The following is a 21,230-nucleotide window of genomic DNA, read 5'->3' as shown; positions in this document are numbered from 1 at the left end:
CTCCCTGTTCCCTCATGTATCGCTGTAATCCATTTCATTATGTATAATCAATATTCATTATTTGATATTACACTTAATAAACCAGTTGTGTGATAAAACCAATCCTTAGTTATTTGTGTGTGCACTTGTACCGAATTATTCCTCCTAGTTCAGATTCAATTTCAGAGCCAAGAACCTATGAGCATATCAATGAGCATAATAATTCATTAATAATAATTAATTCTAGCTAATTCTGCTGTATAATATGTGAAGATGGCCTACTTGTCCAAGCTACCTGTAAGCTTGACACTATTTAATGACTCTCAAACATGGAGCTTAACAAAATGAGTTAAATAATTAATTATTAATCAAATAATAATTAATTATCATTGACTCGATATGTTGCATTTATACTACCGCAACGTGGGGCATAACTATTTCCACTACAGCAGCAGGAAGCATGAAGTGCTCTAAAACTTCCTGGTAGACCACTGCATTGACCTTGGATCTCAGAAAACACAGTGGACCAACACCAGCGGATGACATGGCACCCCAAGCAATGTGAATTTTGTGCCTCTCCTGTCTTCCCCCAGACTCTGGGACCTTGATTTACAAAGGAAATGCAAAATTTACTTTCATCAGAGAACATAACTTTGGACCACTCAGCAACAGTCCAGTCCTTTTTGGAAGAGAGACGCTTATGACACTCTTGTTGAAGAGTGGCTTGATACAAGGAATGCAACAGCTGAAAACCATGTCTTGCATATGTCTGTGTGTGGTGGTTTTTGTAGCACTGACTCCAGCTGCAGTCCAGTCTTTGTGAATCTCCCCCACATTTTTGAATGGGTTTTGTTTTACAATCCACTCCAGGGTGCGGTTATCCCTATTGCTTGTACACTTTTATTTATTTATTTATTTATTTATTTATTTATTTTTCCTACCACATCTTTTCCTTCCCTTCGCCTCTCTATTAATGTGCTTGGACACAGAGCTCTGTGTCTTGCCCTGCTTGTGTAAGGTGTCAATGGTCGTATTTTGGACAACTGTCAAGTTTGCAGTCTTCCCCATGATTATCCTACAGAACTAGACTGAGAGTCCATTTAAAGGCCTTTGCAGGTGTTTTGAGTTAATTAGCTGAGTAGTGTGTGGAACCAGGTGTGTTCAATATCGAATCTTTTCACAATATTCTAATTTGGGGTTTTCGTTAGTTGTCAGTTATAATAATCAAATTAAAAGAAATAAACACTTGAAATATATCCATCTGTGTGTAATGAATGAGTGTAATATGCAAGTTTCGCTGTTTGCAGGGAATTACTCAAATAAATGAAGTTTTTCATGATATTCTAATTTTATAAACAGCACCTGTATATGTGTAACTATATCAGTCAACATTACAAGCTAATGTGCATTATGACATTAAACAACAGTTCCATCTGGCAATGTTCTGGTAGTTCCGGTGTTTGTGATTGATTATTTATTTGTTTTTGGAGGACTTTTTCTAGACTTTCTATATATATATTTTTTTCTATCTATATTGTGGTGTCAAAGTTATTGCTTGTTGTAGTGTCTTATTATGGAACATGGTTGAATACAGAGAGTAAATTTTGTCTCTTTACAATGTAATGCTTTACTCTAAAGTATTTATTAAACATCACATTTCTTCTGTCAGGTGATGCGTGCAGGAACTAGCCAGCGACCTCTAACTCCAGGGCAGAACCAGCAGAGTCAACAAGAATCTCTTGCAGCTGCTGCAGCCAACCCAGCCTTGGCTTTCACCAGCATGCCAGGTTAATATCTTTGTCTGTCTCTCTTGCCTCTTTCACACGGTTGTTCAAACATGCTGCTCACAACGGGAGATTTTCAGCCTCAGACGTACTCTCTCAGTGGGAAAATGGAACACGTGCTTTAGGTTGTGGTGCATCCTCTGAACATTTCCCGCGCCGTTTTCACATGCATTCTCTCTGACTTTGCCCGGAGATTTTACTATGGCGCAAGTCTGTGTACATTTTGTACATTTATATATAGATATACAGGACTCTGAGTGTCCTGTATATCTCCCAACTACACACACAGCAGATCTTCATCATTTATGTTTTCATCTTCCAGTGAAGGGATGAGAGTCTTTACTGAGTGCAGGAACTCTCATCAGGTGTGTGTATTTGGGATATCAAGAGAGAAAGGGCTACTCAGTTTCTATCTCTTCTGAACTGCAGTGAGGACAGTGCTGCTCTTCTCGGAGCTTCCAGTGCTTCCACTGGCGCCCAGTCTCTGTCTCCAGGCTGTGGGCACCGAGTCTGTACAATGTTAGTGTCTGCTTCTCTCTGGGGTTTGAACTTGAATCGGAGAGTTTGTGAGTGTGTATCCTCTGAGTGATCTGTAACATTCTAATTTATTGATGGTTGAAATTTCTTGAAGTCATTTACTGATGTACCCTAACTGCAGGGTTTGTGGATCATTTAAAGGTGTGTGTGTGTGTGTGAGAGAGGGTAAAGAGGGTGTTAGTGTGAAAGTGGTGTTTTTTTTTTTTTTAGTCTGTCTGAGGGGATCTGTGTATGGGTGTGTGCAGTTATAGACATATGCTGTGTGATGGTATGAGTCTGGGTGGGATTGAGAGTGGAATTTCAGGGCTCCTTTTAACATGGTGAGAGAGAGAGGAATCTCCCACAGCTCCGCTCTGCAGCCCAAGTTTACAGTTTTTCTGTGTATATTCAGGATGTTTTTACAAAATTCTAGATGGAATTTCTGTATTGAATTTTTGTCCCATACATTGTTTCCTTGATAGATTACAGGTCCCCACACTTCACTATCATATAAAATATGGGTTTATTTATGCAGTTGAATATTTTTATCCTGATTTGAACGGGCAGGTTGAATGTGTTTAGTGATCTTTTTAGAGTGAAATAGTTTTATAATTTTACTGAATCTGCCAGATGTACTCATCAGCAGTCCCACATAATTATACATGTCATGTTGTAGTGTTGTCTCCCTGGATGTAAAATGGAATTTAGATTTTTGTAAGCCTTTTTTTGGAAAGTCATGATCTTTTTTAAATCAATGTTAATATCTAGGGGCCAACTTTGACAGTAATCTTCCATCACTGATAGGTGTTAATAATAGGTCACTGCTTTTTAGATACAGCCAATATTTAATCATTCTTTTTTGTATTCTCAGTAATAGAGGGTACCGGTGTATTTGCACTCTGCCTCCGTGTTTTTTTTTTTTTTTTTCTCCTTTCTTCTTCTTTCTGTGCTCTAGCAGGATGCTTTTACACATCTCGGTGTGCATTTTTCTGTTGGGTGTTTGTCCCATTGGTGAGATGTGTGTTTTTGTAGTGTTCCCACACTTCACTGCCGTACAGGAGAATGGGTTCTAGAATTGATTGGAAAAATTTAAGCCAGATCCGAATTGGGATTTGTATGGGAATTTGGAGTGTGATGGCGTAGAATGCCCTGCATGCTTTTTCTCTCAGTTCATTGACCGCTGGACCGAAGCTTTCTGTTGAACTAATCTTCAGTCCTAAATAGTTATACTCTCTACTGGAGTCTAACCCGTGTGCCCCTAATGCAGTGTTTCTCTAAGTGTGGGGCCCGTGGGTATTGTAGGTGGGGTGCAAGGAATCTGAAGATATGGGCATTTCTTTAATAAGGAGCCCATCTTTATTAATGACTTTCTTTTTTGCCTATAAAGCTTACTCAGTAAAAAAGCACCCACTCACAATGGATTCATTTATAGCTCTTAAACATAATAAAAGAGCATTAGAAGGGACCCCAGAAAAACATAGCTTGCCTGAAACCAAAATATGCTTTTATTCACAAACCTTTATTTTGAAAATGCTTCGCTGAGATTAATGCACTTTTGCTGTGAGTCAGTTAAGGTCTTCTTTCAGCCTTTGTTAAGGCATCTGTTCAAATATTATAAATATATAAAATATAGAGCTGTTTCAATCATCAGCTTCACTGGCCTCCGATTCACCGTCAGAGTCTGGTTTATAAAGTTAGTTTTTACCAGCTCTGGGCTTGAGGTCAGTAACGAGCACAACACACGGTTAATTACACTTATAAAAGCTGCTTTTATGTAACTGTTAGGGCAACAGAGGAGGATCTGAGAGTTGGTGTGCCTTAACATCTCACAGTACTGAAGGAATAAATCTGCATTATTAGGGTTTCTGTGTTTCTGATTCAGGTTTTTTGACATTCTATGTCAAACCAGTGTTTTTGGCATCCAGAAAGGTGTCTAAAGTGTTTGAATTGTGTGTGCTGTTTTGGGCCCATCTGTATGCTCTCTGGATGTTGTACAGCTTAACGGGCTTCTGATGAACACAGTGATTTGGCTATGGTCAGACAGAGGGTTTAGTGGTTTAACAGTGAAAGCACTGAGAGAGAGAGAGAGAGAAAGGGTCTAGATATGTGATCATGTAGTCAACTGTGCTGTTGTCAAAGGGTGAGCAGAATGTGCATCTTCCCGAAGAGTCCCCTCATGTCCTACCATTGATCAGGTACAGAACCAGACCCTGACAGAGCTGCAGGAGTTCTTTTCCATTTCTGTTCACATGTGGATCAGAGTTATATTTGGGTAGGTTAGATAAATCTCTTGGGAAATAATGTCCAAATACATAAGTATTGCCTTGTTCTGTACTGATATCAGATAGAGACCTGGGCCTGGAAGCTGCTGATCTGGTCATGGAGACTGGGGAAAATATCTTCATTATAATAAGGGCATTCACTGGGAGGGATGTAGACAGAACATAAGATGTCTTTTGGAATGTCTGTAATATCTTTGTTAATTTTAAGCCAAATTAGTAATTTATAAATTTAGACAGTTCTGATTTGTACCAGATAATAATTCCACCAAAATCTCTACCTCTTTTAATGTCAGGGTGTTTAATGATGGGAGGATTATTTCTTTGTAGATGGGGGGTGGGGGGGGGCAGTGAGTGATGGAATCAGATTTACACCACATTTCTTGTAAAATAATGTCAGGGTGTTTTGTTATTTATGAATTCAGTGTTTTTATATTTGTACACAAATAGAGAGCATTCTATGCCCCGATTGTTCCACACAAAGGTTTCATTTTAAGTTGTATGAAAATGAGAATACAAGTATTTTTTAAAAGGAGATACACCTGTATAGTGAAGCTTTTGGTTTTGTAAACCATTTACACACTAGCAAGGACAATTATTTATTTATTCATTTATTAATCAATCTTTGAGTTGATTGTCACTTAGCTTAGCAGTCTGCTGCATATAAGACTAAGCAGCTGTTTGATCTTGCCTAGGTCTGCAACACTGGTGGGGGCTGGGTTTCTCACCATTTTAGTGTAGGTGTGCTCCTATGGCTGCATGTGGGGGTCAGGTGAATGTAGTCAGTGTGTCATACTGGGTGCTGGTTTTGGGTGTAGTTTTCTAGATGCTGGTGGATGAGTTGCAACACTGGGTTTGGCAGGTCTGTGTGGGGTGGCGGTCCAGGTTGCTAGAGATGCTCTGGGGGGTTGAATGGCTTTGTGGAGTCGGGGTAGAAGTGACAGAGCGTTCTGTGTCCACTGGCCTTCATGGCTGATGGTGGGTAGAGTGGTCTAATTTTGTGTAGGCTAATTTTTGCTACAGTTTCTTAGGGGGCTGTCTGGGTTGCGTCCGAGGTCCATATCTTTCAAATTTTTGGTGGACGTGGTCATGAAGGTTGAGGTGGTGAACCAGGTGAACACTGGCCATAAATGCACATCTGTGGGAGATGTCTGCATTTATCTTGTAGATGGTAGCAGGGTGGCGGTCTCTCCATGGCAGAATGGTAGAGATGGAGATATTTGAGGTGAGGAAGGTCTGAGGTCTATGCACTCAGCTACTGTCTCTTGTTGTGACCTCAAGTTGTTAGTGCCAGTATGAATGATAAAAAGATCTGGTTCACCTGAGATGGCATGGGTGAGAAGGTGGAGTGCATCACTGGTCCTTGCACATCAAACTTTGACCACTTTGTGTCCTGGAAAGAGCTGTTGCTCATTTAAAAAACTTTCCATTTGAGTCTATTAGAATGACAGTTAATATCTGCAGGTGTGCATGTTTGTGTTTTAGATTTTTCTTTTGGTACTGGTTTGGTGTTGGGCTTGGACTGTGGGTTAAGGTGGGCGGCCTGATGCTAGGAGTGGGCGGGTCCTTTTTCAGAGTGGACATACTGTGGGTTAGGTTGGCTGACTGTGTGGGATGTTTCTTGCTCAGAATGTGAGCGTTCCTCTGCTCTGGATGGGCTGGATGGGGCTGTTGCTGGGAGTGGCTGGATATTAGGTCAGAGAGGGTGAGTTCTGGGTCAGGGTGGGTAGGGTCTTAGTCAGTATTGAAGGGTTGCTGAAAACTGCTTTTTTTTGCTCTAAACGAGTGGGCCCTTGTCTAGAGTGGCTGGCTCCTTGTTCTGGGTGGGCAGGCTGTGGATCAGACTGGGCAGGTCCTTGCTCTGCTAGCTGCTGTTGGGCTTTGAGGCTTCTTAGTTCCTTCTTCAAGTCATTAATAGTCATGCCCCTGTAATGTATCTTCTGTCTTACTGTAGTGAGTTCTTGTATTAGAAAATCTCTGTCCTGCTTGAGTTCCTGCATCTCTGTTCTAAGTCCTAGAAGTGAGTTCTCCAACAGGGTCTGCTGGTGCTTTAGCTGCTTGGTGGGGTGGGGATGGTTCTCTCTCTCTCTCTCTCTCTCTCTCTCTCTCTCTCTGTCCCTCTGTCCCTCTGTCCCTCTCACCTCTCAACAGAAATACTTATTGCTACATTAGGGTATCAAGTGCTGGCACCGGCTGCTTACTATGACCAGACTGGAGCATTGGTGATGGGCCCTGGAGCTCGTACCGGACTGACTGGGCCAGTTCGACTAGTTCAGACACCACTCCTCATTAACCCTGCTGCAGCACAAGCTGGTAAGTAGACAGTTCTGTAAAACACTGTTTTAGTGTGTACCTACTACTTTGCGTCATTGTTACAATTCACAAATGAATTGATGTTCTTGCATTGAAATTGTAGTATGTGCTACCAGTTTTCTGTATCTGCATTAACTAGTATGCATTAAAGAAACTACATAATTTCAATCAACGGATATTGATTTCTAGATTAGCTGGTCTCAGGCTAAAAGTAGATGGATGCTATGTTAAAATTATTTGAAGTACATATATAGTTTGAGGCTCTATTCTCTGTCTAAGAACACAGATGCTATACTATTAATGGTCAATCAGAACCACTTAAAACTGTATTAATCATCCCAGGAAAAGAACAGATGAATATTTAAATGTACAGGTTTTTTATTATCTGTCTGATTTTGAACAGGTCGTATCCTTCACATTTTCCTTTTTCCCATCCTTTTTTTTTTTTGATGGTCTAGCAGCTGCTGCATCTGCCTCTGGGTCTGCTAACAGTGTGTCTACCCCTAACAATGGTTTGTACCGATCTATGGGCTGTCAGCAGCCTCAGCAACCCCAGCCCCAACAGCAACCACAACCACCCTCCACTGGCTTGCCATCCAACTCCTTCTACGGTTCAGGCTCAGTGGCACCAAGCTCCCAGAGCAGTTCCCTGTTCTCCCATACAAGTGCTGCCCCACCACCTAGTTCCTCACTGGGCTTCAGTAGCACAAGTGGATCTCTAGGTGTGGGGCTTGGGTCTGCTCTTGGAGGCTTTGGCTCTTCAGGTGTGTATGAGGGCACATGGAAAAATCAGAAGTTTTGTTTCTGAATTATGAAAGTTATTTTTAGATTCTTTGTTTGGATGTTTTTGATTTCCTTTTTCTACCCATCTTCACTGCAGTTTCTAACTCCAACAACAACAGTGCCACACGTCGGGACTCTCTGCTGGCCAGCTCAGACTTGTATAAACGTGGTGGTAGTAGCAGCTTGACCCCAATTGGCCAACCTTTTTTTAATAGCCTGGGCTATTCTTCTTCTCCTAGCCCAATTGGCTTAACGCCTGGTCATTCTCCTCTTACACCTCCACCCTCGCTGCCCTCCTCCCATGGCTCCTCATCCAGTCTTCATCTAGGTTTGTCTTCAACATTGCGTTTGTGATTAGTTCTTGGCAGAATTTTCAGTTTTTAGATTTTACCACTGAAAGTGTTTTGACATGATTAAAAGCCTTAAAGATAGGTCAGTGACAGTAGTTCAAAAAAACACTACTGTCTGCTAATAATAACTAGTAATTTATCAGAAAGTAACTATAAAATTCAATCATCATGTGTTTTCTTGTCTTGAAACTGTAAATGACAGTAGTTTCAGTTACACAGTTGAAGTGCAGCAGTAAAATTATGCCAGCTGCACTATTTAAAGTAAAATAGCAAATTCAGACTGGGGGGTGAAAGTTCAAGCATATGCTGCTTAATGGCTATGACGTTAAATTTATCAATCTTTCCAATACTACCTTTTAAAATACCACCAGCTTAAAAAGATTTCCATTTGAATTAGACATCCACCTTAAAAAAATGAGCACTTTAAATAACCCTTAAATCCTTAAAAAGACTGCCAATACATTTTGACTGCCACCTTTAAAAATATTCCACCTTAAGAAACCCACAATTTTATTAAGACCTCCACATTAAAAACAATAGCGTTATTCAGATTTCCACCTTAAAGATCATAGAGACTGCCTATATATATTCTGTGTGAATATATACCAAACATACCATAGTGACAAGGAAACTCTGGGGATCGATCTGGTTTGAGCAATAATTGACTGTGTCATTACGAATTAATCACAGAACAAATTTTTGGAACACTGCTGTGCCAAGACACTCTGAAATTCATTGAACTCTATGGGAGCCAAAACCCTCCTTAGTGCCAAACAAAAATTAATAACTCTAAAACTATATTTTCAAAGGATCTCAGGTGAAAGTATAAAGAAGGAAATGTTTGACTTAAAAGTGATAAAGGCTTTCTGGGCAGAGGAGCTAGAGTGGGATGAAATCGCGCACTCTAGGCATCCTCCATTGAAGTGAATGGAGGGATATTTGGGGAGAGATTAAATGGGACGTATGAGTGCAAGAGGTCAGAATTTCGACATAACGGGTCTCGGTGTGCACACATTTGACCGTTTGAAATCTCGTGGCCGTAGTTTCAAAATTGACAGGTTGAAATTTTGGCCAATGCATTCCTATGGGAAAATTCCCAATTTGGAAATTCGTATTCTGAAATCCGTAAGTCCAATTCTCCAGAAAGCACATGCAACCTGAGTTGGCATAGGATCTATGACAGCTGTATTTTGAAAACCTAGGAGGACTAGCATTTTTACAATTTGCAAATAGAATAATAATAAGAAAAAGAAAGAAGAAACAAAACGATTTCGAAGAAAAGTAATTTGGCTTTGACAAGCCAAATTAATAAGAAACATTTGCCATCTTTTGTCTTACTTTGTAAATCAATGGAAATGCTGTTATTGTGCTGTTTTTCAGCAAAGTATGTTCATTCTGAGCTTTCAGAAGGTTAGTGAAAAATTGGAAACACTCTTCATAATCTGTCAAAATATTTCTGAATTATTATGCAATAATAATTATGCAAAATTACTTTAAAATTTTCATAGCTGTGCAAGTTATTTAATGAAAAATATTTTCTTTTTATGTTTAAATTGAAACCCATTTATCTCTACAGGGGGTCTACCAAATGGCAGTGGACGCTATATTTCAGCAGCCCCAGGAGCTGAAGCAAAATATAGGAGCACAGGTGGCACCTCAAGCCTGTTCAGTTCCACCAGCCAGCTTTTTCCTCCACCTCGGGCACGCTACAACCGCTCTGATGTGATGCCTTCGGGCCGCAGCCGGTTACTTGAAGATTTCCGCAACAACCGCTTCCCCAACCTGCAGCTCCGAGACCTCCCTGGACACATGGTGGAGTTTTCCCAGGACCAACATGGCTCCAGGTAAGTGGCATAATGATCATTATAAGCTTAGATTATGGAGAGAGATTGGTCTCAAAAAACTTGACAAATGTGTAAATCATATTGCACCAATTAGACACAATTGAAAAATACATTTCATTATTCACAAATAAATATACCCCAGTTTTGTTTCATTGTCTGCAATTTGTACAAATACAGTTAATTCAATGAATACATGTTTTTGGTTTGGTTTATATTGTTTTACATAAAATTGTGTCATTTAATGTAAAAATGAAAGCATTTGTTTAAAAGTTCATTGCATATTTTCTCAAGTAATTCTTTTTTTATAAATAAAGTGTTGAATCTGCATTTGTGGATCAAGTCACTTGCCCAAATTTTGTGAAGTATTTTTAATTTCCTCTTGCTGGTTTTGAATTTTGGGGACTATCCTTTCAGATTTCACCTGATTCACAAATGCAACCATTAAACAACAAACAACCACAACAAATGTGGAGAAGAGTCTGGCTGTAGACATGCACACTCTGTCTCACATGCACTGTCAGCCTATTAATGACATCAGTGCACACTCTGTGATGGAAACTGAATTATATTGTGTGACTTGAGAAATAAGTTTACGCTTCACATGCGTGGCCGGTGTGAAAGATTACACTAATTTAAGCATGTATAGCTTGCAACATATTATACAGTGGATATAAAAAGTGTACACACACCTGATAAAATGCCAGATATTAGTGTAAGGTGGTCCTTGCTGTTCTGGCATCTCTTTGGAGATGTAGCGTGAGATGGAGGAGTAGCGGATGACAGAGACAGCATAGAGCACAGAAGTCACTCTGGAGTTGCACCCTGGTTTATTATCCTAATGCTCATTCTAGGACACCATGGGTGTCCTCACCATTGAAGACCAGGGTGAAAGTGAACAATCTTTGCAGAGCAAGAGGTTAGCATATGACCTTTTCTTTTTTTTTTTTTTTTTTTTTTTTCTCTTTTAGTATTTTAAATGCGATATTTGATGTTCTGTTGTCTCTGTGGAGCTGGATTGTAAGAGTGGATGAGTGGGTGAATTTCTGGTCTGCAGGCAGGTGAGGGTTGGGCTTGGGTTACAGAGACACTCTGGATTCTGACCCAGTGTTCAGGACCCCCATAAAGCAGATATGATTTGGGTGGTGGATAATTCTCAGCATTGCAGTGACACTGACATTGTGGTGATATGGCAGCGCTCTTATGAGTGGATCAGACACAATAGTGCTGCTGGAGATTTTAACACCTGTGTCAACTCACTGTCCACTCTGTGATACCAATATTTTATTGGTCCAACTTATAGATATAAAATCTGAGACAGTTGCTCATACATCCTCAGCACTGTAGTAACAATGATAATATGGTGATATGGCAGTGTGTATTGTTCTTTTGAGTGGATCAGACAGAGCAGTGCTGCTGGAGAATTTAACACCTGTTTCCACTCACTGTCCACAATTTTAGATACACCCATTTTATTGGTCCACATGAGAGAGAGGTGACAGTCTGTGTGTGAGGAGAAGAGGGAGGGGCTGAGGGGGGAATCTGCAAAACAGAAAGATGTCTGCAGGCATAGATGAGATGTAGCGGATATATACTTGATCAAGAACTAGTCCTTGGATCAAAACCCAATATAGACATATGTGGTATCATGAGGATCGTAAGAACCTGAAGTTTAATAATTATCAAAAAAAATGTGGAACTTTCATTACTGTGTAATTGCACCCTCTGCTTAAATAGAGATGTGCAGCTTGCCTTTGAAACATTGCATAAGAAACAGCTGTAACTCACAAATGCTTTAGTCATATGTTAGGGAAATGCACAAGCTCCTTTCCCATGGTCTTCAGAATATACAGTGCCTTGCGAAAGTATTCAGCCCCCTTGAACTTTTCAACCTTTTGCCACATTTCAAGCTTTCAAACAAAAAGATATCAAATTTAAATTTTTTGTGAAGAATCAACAATAAGTGGGACACAATCATGAAGTGGAATGAAATTTATTGGATGTGTCAAACTTTTTTAACAAATAAAAAACTGAAAAGTGGGGCGTGCAATATTATTCGGCCCCCTTGCGTTAATATTTTGTAGCACCACCTTTTGTTGGAATTACAGCTGCAAGTCGCTTGGGGTATGTCTCTATCAGTTTTGCACATTGACAGACTGAAATTCTTGCCCATTCTTCCTTGCAAAACAGCTCAAGCTCAGTGAGGTTGGATGGAGAGCGTTTGTGAACAGCAGTCTTCAGCTCTTTCCACAGATTCTCGATTGGATTCAAGTCTGCACTTTGACTTGGCCATTCCAACACCTGGATACATTTATTTGTGAACCATTCCATTGTAGATTTGGCTTTATTATAAAGTTATATTATTATATAAAGTTTATTATAAAGTGTTAATCATTGCATTAAATCATTAAATATGTACCTACACACAAAAGTAAACATTTCTGCCCAAATCCACCTGAAATATTTTGACTAGACATGGCTGGTGTTACTTATTGATTTTCCTTTCCACCATAAATGTCGTTTAGGATGCAGATCTTCTTATCCACTATTTTCATTCCAACTTACATGTCAATTTATGAGTCCTAGTGTCGTTATTTGCCAGGTTCTTAAATTCTATGTTCCACCTTAAGAGCCGAAGCTAACACTATATCTTTTGAAACTTTTTGAAGCAACGGTTTTTCCACATTTTTAAAACACAAACCAATTGTATGTGATGTCACTAAACATTTAGCTACTTAAGTGGAGGGCAAAAATATAAAGAGCCACCGCTGTTTTCCTTTCACTTACAAGAATGTAATGTCTGAACCACATCTTATTAAACATCTACCTACTAGAGAAATGCTGAATTGCTGTGTACTACCAAGCTTGATTTCCTAAAATAGGTGAATATGCAAGGCTTTTCAAACATAATTTTTACTCATTCATTTATTTAAACACACACCTTTCAAATGTTGCTTCGACTCACTTTCTTTAGTAAAACACAAAACCTATGGCTTTAACTCCTTTTAACCTATACATAGGGCTCTGTACGTCTATTTTTTCAGAAATTATTTGATGTTCAGTAGAAAATTAGCCAACGCTGGCTCTGTTCAATGGTGTTGCTGTTTGTAAACTTCCTCCACTTTTCAAACACAAGCCCAATATTTCCTCTCATTTTACTCTCTCTGTTCATGAAGATTTTTAGAAGGGCATTGGGGCTTTTTAGGTCTGGTAGAATATAACATTAACTCTGTTCACTTGGTCATTTTATGGCTGCAAGACACTGTTTGTAGACCTGGCCACATGGTGGACTGTAAAATGATTGGACAGAGGGCAGGATCACCGGAGCTCCACTCTGGACATTCCACTTCTCAAAGAGATTATACTGCTTTATCAATGCTGTAAGAAGCAGCAGTGTTTTAGCTTTGACTGTTTCCTTAATCTATGATCACACACCCTAGATATTTTATGACTAAGTACAGTAAATATCCTGGACATTGCTCCTTTTAAATCTTAAGAAATTGCTTCCAGGTTTAAGGATGTCCCATACAAACTAAATCAACAGTACTACCTAGCGGGCATTTGTTCGCCTGCTGGCCACATTTGTGGCTTTAGAGCTGCATTTGTGTGTGGATTGGCTGAAATGCAAACGTCTCAAAATCCAACAAGTGAGAGGAAATTACTAAATATATGGAATGATTTATGTGAATGATTTAATCCACAAATGCAGATTCAACACTTTGTAAATTCATTTTAAAATTAATACTATGACTTTTTCCCAAACTTCCTATGTAATTGCCAGCTTACCTTCTTTTTCCCACTTCCTTTTAACATAGTGATGTCGTTTTTACATTTCAGGATGCTTTTGTACAATCTGGAAATTATTTTATTGTCCACTCAGATTTTGTTAATTTTATAAATGTTTCCACAAATCCTAGGTCCTTTTATATTCACCTTTAATGTCCTGATTAAAATAATTTGACCAGTAAATGTCTAAAGAAGCCATCTGATCTTAATCATATTTTCTTTTCAAGGTTTTAAACTTTGCTCCTCATGGACAAATGTATAGTAATTAGTTAGGGCTTTTTTAATCCAATTCTTGAATCTAACATCAAACTGCAAATTCTAATTGCTTCATTCCACACAAATATCATTACATATAATATGGTTTCATTTACTAATATATATTTTATTCTGCAATAAAACAGGACAAAAAACAACATTCGGGGGAGGGATATTTAATCTTAATGATTCAATCCTAGAATGTTTGTCCAAAATAGTATGGCGTTCCATCTTTGTATATCAGATTTTATGGATACATTTAGGGGGCCATAGTTGGCATCAAACATTTTTGTGAAGTCACAATGTATTACCACCCCTAAGTATCTTATACTGTCTGCATCCCATTTTCATTTATAGCCATTCCTGATTTCAGTTGGTGGATCATAATTTAGAGTTAGCATCTGCATTTTGTTTACGTTAACCTTATACCCCGAAAAGCATCTGTATTCTGATAATATTTTCATGATTTTAGGGAGTGCCTGTGTGGGGTTGGATATGGTTAATAGTAGGCCATCTGCAAAATGTGCCCATTTTTGTTCTTCTCCTGTCATCCTTACTCCAGTTTTATCTTCTCTGTCTGACCTAATGGCTTAACCTTTCTATGAACAAGGCGAAGAGGAGCAGCGAAATGCAACAACCCTGTTGTGTCTCACGCTCAAATATGAATGATTCAGTGAGGTCTCCGTTAATTTTGATCTTAGCTGTTGGTCTGTTGCATACACCTGAAATAATGCTGATAATAGATTTATCAAATCCCAGACTTTCAAGCACCTTATATAAAAAGGACCACCTCACAGAATCAAATACTTTTTTAGTGTCTAAACGTAGGGTCTCTGTTATCCACATGCCTCATTATGTGTAAAACATTCCTAATATTGTCCTGAGTCTGCCTCTGTTTTATGAAGCCCGTTTGATCATTATGTATTAACCTGAGTAGAATTGTTCTAGTCTCTTTGAGATGATGAAGTTGAACGGTTTATGATCAATATTTAATACACTAATAGGGCTGTAGTTGCTGCATTCTAGTTTATCCTGTCCTTCTTTTCAAATGATAGAGATTATTGCTTCCCTCCATGAGGGAGGGACAATTTTCTTTTCCATTACCACAAAGTTGGAGTTAAATAGTCTTGCATTACTTTGTACGATTCTGGACCAAATCCATCTGCCCCTGCTAATTTTCCTCCCATTAATATTTTAATTGCTGAGTGAATGTCGTCTTTAGTTATTTTGGATAGTAGCATTATCTTTTGTTCCTCAATCACCATTGGTAATTCTAATTCAGACAGGAAGGTATTGATATCCCGATTGTTATTTACATTTGGTTGAGAGTATAGTGTTTTATAATAATTCTGAAAGCATCGTTGGATTTTCCCCTGATCTGGTTCTATTTGACCATTTAAATGTCTCTTATTTTGTGTGTAGTCCTCTCTGCTTTTTGTTTTCTGAACTTATATGAAAGAAGTTTTAGTCATTTTTCTCCCCTACTTCACAATGCTGTTATTTGGTAGAAAGCATATTTTTCTGTTTATCCATCATATGTAAGTCATTTATTTCTTTTTTTCAATTTTATTATATCAGATTTGATATCATCTTTCAGAGTCAGGGTATTGGCGTTGCAGATCTAACAATTTATTTTCTAAATGCTGAAGTTTTTGCCCATTTGCTTTTTTCAGGTAGGCAGAAATACTAATTATTTTCCCTCTAATCACTGCCTTCAGTCCATCCCATAGTATTCCTGGTGACACCTCTTCATTATCATTAAAATATAAATTATTCTCTATCTCTCATCAAATTATCTTTAATATTTGGGTAATTTAGAATGTTTGAGTTCAACCTCCATAGGGTGGAATTTTCCTCCCCAAACTGTGGGAAGAATGAAAGACAAGTTTAGAACCCAGCCTTTTCAATTTTGCATGTTCATTATCAATTAGATGTGTTTCCTAAATTAAAACAATTTAGTCTTTATCTTTAATTTAAATTTGGATAAGGCTTTCCACCTATTCACTGGATTATGTAAGCCATTAACGTTCATAGATATCAGTTTCAGTAATCTGCTATTCATCTAAATTTTAGACATTGTAGTTATTGAACATCGTTTTATGGGCTCCACACTCACCTTAATAAACACTGAACACAGACCATATGTATAAGTGAACATAAACAAAAAGAACAACAAAAAAAAAAGTATTAACTTCCAGGGTAGGGTTCTCAGAAGTAGACCCTGATTCGCCTCTAAAGGCAACTTTTTCATCAGTCAATGAAGAGGGCCTTTAAGGCCTGAGGCCTCACTGTTGAAAGTGCCCGCGAGAAACCTTATTTATTAGTTCATTATGTTCCTTAAACGACTATATTCGTCTTAAATAACAAAAACACAGTGAGTAAACCTCAATTTCTGGAAAGCGTAGGTGTTATCCTCTTGAAGGCTCTTAGTTTTTATTTATTTTATTTTTTTTTTTATCTGGGTTTCTGCATCTTGCCTGCTGCGCTGCTCCCCGGTTCTCTGACCACCTTGGTCCAGGTCATCTGCTTCAGTTGTTCCAGAGCCGTCTTAACGACTTTACCGTATAGCCTCTCCTAGACGTGGCTAACCACCTAATTGTAGATTTTTGTTTCGTCTCTTGAAATAGGAAAGAGGGTCAGAAAGGATCCATTGTTCTTTCAGAATACCGTGCACATCTGCATATTCTCTGACTTTTTTTTATTAGGGCAGCGTAGTCATGATCCAGATTCACTATGTCTGCCATTCTTGGTAAATCCTCTTTTCTGCCATGTCTTGCAAAGCAGAAGTTCTTTGGTTTTGAAGCTGAGGAATTTCACAATAATGGATCTCGGGGGAACTTCTCCTGGGGTGGTGGGCCTAGAGAGAAATGTGCCCGTTCAATGCGAATGTCAAGCTCTCTTGGGAGAGCTCCAAGTTTTCATGCAGTAACTTCTCAACAAAATCACTCATTGTTGGAAAGTTTCACTCTGCTTTCTCTGATACACGGTAGATGCGTATGTTTTCTCTTCTTGTACTGCTTTCTATGTCCATTAATTTCTCCTCCAACATTAACTGTAAGTTTATTTCTATCATGGCATCCTTGGTATCCTGAATCCTCTCCTCTGCTTTCTCAATCCTCAGCCTCGACCAGCTTCCATTCATTTTAAAGATTTTGTCCTTAATTTCACCAATTGCGTATTATTTTCTTGGCAAAAGCCTCTTATTTCCTGTAATACAGGGTCCATTTCAGCCATATTTTGACAGAAGATTGCTGGGATCGAATCACAAAGTGTATTAGCCGTCTTTTAGTAAGCTCGTAATGAGCACCGATTATATTAGCATTAGCCGGAAAGCTAGCGTTGTTTTCTGAGCTTTAAACCTCCACTAAATTGCCTCTTTGATGTGATTTGTCAGTTTTGGTGTATTTCGCTTACCCCCTTCCTTATTCACTTCTTGAAACAAATTTACGTTGTTTTAATGGGGTTAGGTTTTCTATTTAATAGGTTTCCTAGAGAGCTTGTTCATAGCGTGGCCATCACGATGGCATTCAAACCAGAAATTTGCCGTATTTATGACATGGAAACTGACTGGTCAAAGCATTTACATCTTGATATTGGGGAAGAAAATAGTGTGAAATTTATAATTGAGAAATAATATAATAATAATAATAAAATAGAAGGGTTACTATAAAACAAACATATCTCTTAGTAGTCCTTTATTTTAAAAAAGCGCTTTGGAGCCTGAAGCCTTGTTCTTTTGCACATGCAGGTCAGTTCAGGAGGGTGACCTGTTCAGTCTGATGTTTATATACACTAGGTGTGCTGGTCTTGTAAAGAAACTGGGGGTGATTCCACATTCAGAGGTCTCATGCAATGTTCAATTGCTTTTGAGACCTAATGCCACCAAAATCATTTACAACTTAGAAAGACATGTTTTTCTTGACCACAGTTCTAGATCTGTAGCCTTGTTTAACAGCCATGTTCCTGTTAAAACATCTACAGTTTCCATGAAGTGTGATTATAAAGTTATGTTTGGGTAACATAATGCAGCATTGTCCCCTTGTAGTGCTACCTATTTTGTAATTTAAATTCAGTCATTTTTATTGAGTTTGAGATTTAGAAATTTAAAATGTAGAATATTTTAATGTTGAACACATTTCTAGAAACGTTGGTTAACGTCCATTTTCTACGCTTCCTTTTAATTTATGTTAATTTTTCCAGTACAGATTCCGTGACATAGGCAGCATTTGCTTCACTCAGTACAAGATTTGGCTTATGCTTTGCTGTTTTAAAACTGAATTTAATTGTCTGGGTAAAATCCTCAGATTTATTCAGCAGAAGTTGGAACGAGCAACCCCTGCAGAGAGACAAATGGTATTTGGAGAGATTTTGCAAGCTGCCTACCAACTCATGACTGATGTCTTTGGCAATTATGTCATTCAGAAGTTCTTTGAGGTGAGATTTTTTAAGTCAAGTTCACAGAATCCCAAATGGGCTGCTCACTGGCAATTTTTAAAAAAATGTATTTAAATCTGTGTTTAACTTTATTTTCTATAGTTTGGTAGCACTGATCAGAAACTGGCTCTGGCTACTCGTATCCGTGGCCACGTACTGCCACTCGCCCTACAGATGTATGGCTGCAGAGTCATTCAGAAGGCCCTGGAGTCCATTTCATCTGACCAGCAGGTAATTGTAAGTCACTTTTTTTTTAATCTTGTTTTAAACAAGATAATTTACCATGCTGTAACAGGGAAACAGATTTAATAAAGTTTGTAGCTTTATTGCAGGAAAAGCTTGCTGCAACACTAACAATAGTATGAAGCACTTAGTATATTTATTTAGCAGACTTTGAAATCTGTGATTAGAAAGTGTTAAGAAAATGTTATAAATATCTATAAATACCTTTTTAAAAACATGACACGTGAAAGCAATCCATGAACTAATGCATGTCATTTTCAGAGTGATATAGTGCGGGAACTGGATGGTCACGTGCTGAAGTGTGTCAAGGATCAGAATGGGAACCATGTGGTTCAGAAATGCATCGAGTGTGTCCAGCCACAGGCATTGCAGTTCATCATTGATGCTTTCCAAGGCCAAGTAAAAACTCTATATATTATATAATTATAATAGTATTCTCACATGAACTATTTACCCACACTAATTTACCTGCTTTTTCAGCTTTATTTGGGCTAAAAATATGGGCTAACCCTACACCAAAATTCTGAGTCAATGTACAAGCACATTTTAATAATTTGTGGCATTATATTATTACGTAGATCACATTTTGCCTACATTTAAGTGCTTGTTGTTCCTATCTGTCAACAAAATGTATATTTGGTATCTTGTGGTAAACTCCACAGCTAAAGAGATTATGAAGGCTTGGCATGTACGGAATCCCTGGAGGTCAAGCTGAATAAAAAAAAGTTTAAAGTATGTTCCTGAGACAAAGTTCCACATTATTATTTTTCAGCCTATTGCACATCAAAAACAGTTTAAAAAAAATTCTAGCATTACTTGTGCAATTATAGTTATCAAAAACAATAATGTGGAGCTAGGTGCTAAGTATTAGCATGCTGTACCAGCTCTGTCCAAATCGATACAGTGTCCAATGCCGATACACAAGCAACTAGCTGTCATACTGTCTCACACACACAGGAGAGACAAATTGTTCAGCTGTTCTTAATTATTTATAATTAACACATTTTGTTATTTTTAGTTAAGAATAGCTGAACAATTTGTCTCTCCTGTGGCTAGATGACGGCCAGTTTCTTCATGTTTCAGCATTTAGGGGTGGTTTACCAGACAGGGATTAAGCCCTGTCTGGGGAAACTACCCCTTGTAGTTTTTTGTCTATATAGATATATTTTTCGTATTTAAATGAGTATATAATTTGGCTAATTTTGTGGTGTTGTTTTTTCTTTTGTTGTTGTTTTTTTTGTTTGTTTGTTTTTTTTTTTTCATTTAAATCCTGGGGAAATTATTTGTGTATCTGTAATTTTTTAACTCTTAAACACATTTTAAAAATACCATGAAATTCTGATAAGTGATTATCTGATATTTACTCAAGTAATTTTTTTACTTTGACTTATCAAAAATTGTGTGCGCATTACAGGAAAACTAAGGTTGCAGTTATACATCCTGAAATCATTAGGCATAAATTATCCAATACTATAGGTCAGGGGTCATGAATAGGCGGACTGCGGTCCGGATCCGGACAGATGCTGTCCTATCTGGTTCTGGACCTGTTACTGATACTCTGTTTAGAATTATATAGCTCTTAATAGTTTGTTTTAAGTGGTGTGACTCTTCTGGTCATTTAGGTTTAGTGCTTCAGGAAACACTCAAACTAATTGCATGTGTTTCTGCATACTACACATGAGGCTACACAGCCAATCAGACCTGTGCATTATGATGAGTGCTGTGACTCAAATGAGTGACACACACACAGGGCAGGGATCCAGACACAGCCCGAGGCCGATAAAAATAGCCAAATAGCTCTCTTTTGGCACCCATTCGGGACAAAAGTGTTTTTGTGAGGTAAAACCAGAAACTTTAATAAGAAGGGAACAATTACCGATTGAAATATTCTCATAAAGCTTACCTAACCAATAATTCCTTTTTAAATTCTCAAAGGTAATTTTACTGTGTTTTATGCAGGTGTTTGTACTGTCCACTCACCCATATGGCTGCCGAGTGATACAACGTATACTTGAGCACTGCACTCAGGAGCAAACACTGCCCATCTTGGAGGAGCTCCACCAGCATTCTGAGCAGTTAGGCCAGGTAATCTCTTGTGTCTTGTTTTTGGTACCGATCCCCTTTTTGCATAGCTAAGGAACATAGGCAAGCATGGTGAAGGATAGTCATGCTGGAAGTTAGCTGTGCTCCTGGATTATTATGATGAAAAACATCACTCCAATTCCCTTGCCCCTACCTTATTTTGTCTAGAAATATCAAGGCGTATCATTGGAGATGACACCAAAAACATATTATTCTGTGTCCAGCGATGCACTGTTCAAGGTCAGACCCATGCGCCTTTTTCCCTGTCCCTCCTGGCATCTTTTCTGTAACAAACTTTGTTTAAATATCTAGAATCTGCAGCCTTATAATCTACAGCTTTGCCTTTAACACATTCTTCAGCTGCTTTCTACTTTTTCTGCATTTATATTCTAAAAACAGATAATGCTTTCTGCTACTTTCCTACAATATTAAAAACTCTACCTCTTAAATATCTTTTTCCTCTGTTCCCTAATGGCTTTGCATTTATGATTTCTCCTGCTTTTGCGCTGTGGGTCCTCTGTTCCACGCTTTCGAGCACTATCCATAAAGCAATTTGGACCAACAACATTGGCTTCAGTTGTGCTG

At 38.4% G+C, this 21,230-nt stretch overlaps 1 protein-coding gene across 7 annotated transcripts in view; it reads left to right on the top strand.

Annotated features, from left to right (window-relative positions):
* pum2 (pumilio RNA-binding family member 2) overlaps positions 1-21,230 on the top strand; it is a 66,200-nt gene that overhangs the window by 41,392 nt on the left and 3,578 nt on the right. For 3 of the 7 annotated variants that reach the window (XM_066676378.1, XM_066676379.1, XM_066676380.1), the window contains exons 11-20: positions 1,649-1,766; positions 6,731-6,871; positions 7,330-7,635; positions 7,752-7,982; positions 9,581-9,848; positions 18,191-18,320; positions 18,423-18,557; positions 18,825-18,962; positions 20,523-20,648; positions 20,814-20,885. In XM_066676378.1, coding sequence (XP_066532475.1) covers positions 1,649-1,766; positions 6,731-6,871; positions 7,330-7,635; positions 7,752-7,982; positions 9,581-9,848; positions 18,191-18,320; positions 18,423-18,557; positions 18,825-18,962; positions 20,523-20,648; positions 20,814-20,885 — 1,665 coding nt within the window. The remainder of the gene's footprint in view (positions 1-1,648; positions 1,767-6,730; positions 6,872-7,329; positions 7,636-7,751; positions 7,983-9,580; positions 9,849-18,190; positions 18,321-18,422; positions 18,558-18,824; positions 18,963-20,522; positions 20,649-20,813; positions 20,886-21,230) is intronic. The other 4 variants (XM_066676381.1, XM_066676382.1, XM_066676384.1 and 1 more) reach the window with 4 other exon arrangements.

This window comes from Hoplias malabaricus, chromosome 7 (assembly GCF_029633855.1).
Source record: "Hoplias malabaricus isolate fHopMal1 chromosome 7, fHopMal1.hap1, whole genome shotgun sequence".
NCBI lineage: Eukaryota > Metazoa > Chordata > Actinopteri > Characiformes > Erythrinidae > Hoplias > Hoplias malabaricus.
The sequence above is the reverse complement of the archived record's forward strand: the minus strand, read 5'-3'. Positions and strand labels throughout refer to the sequence as shown.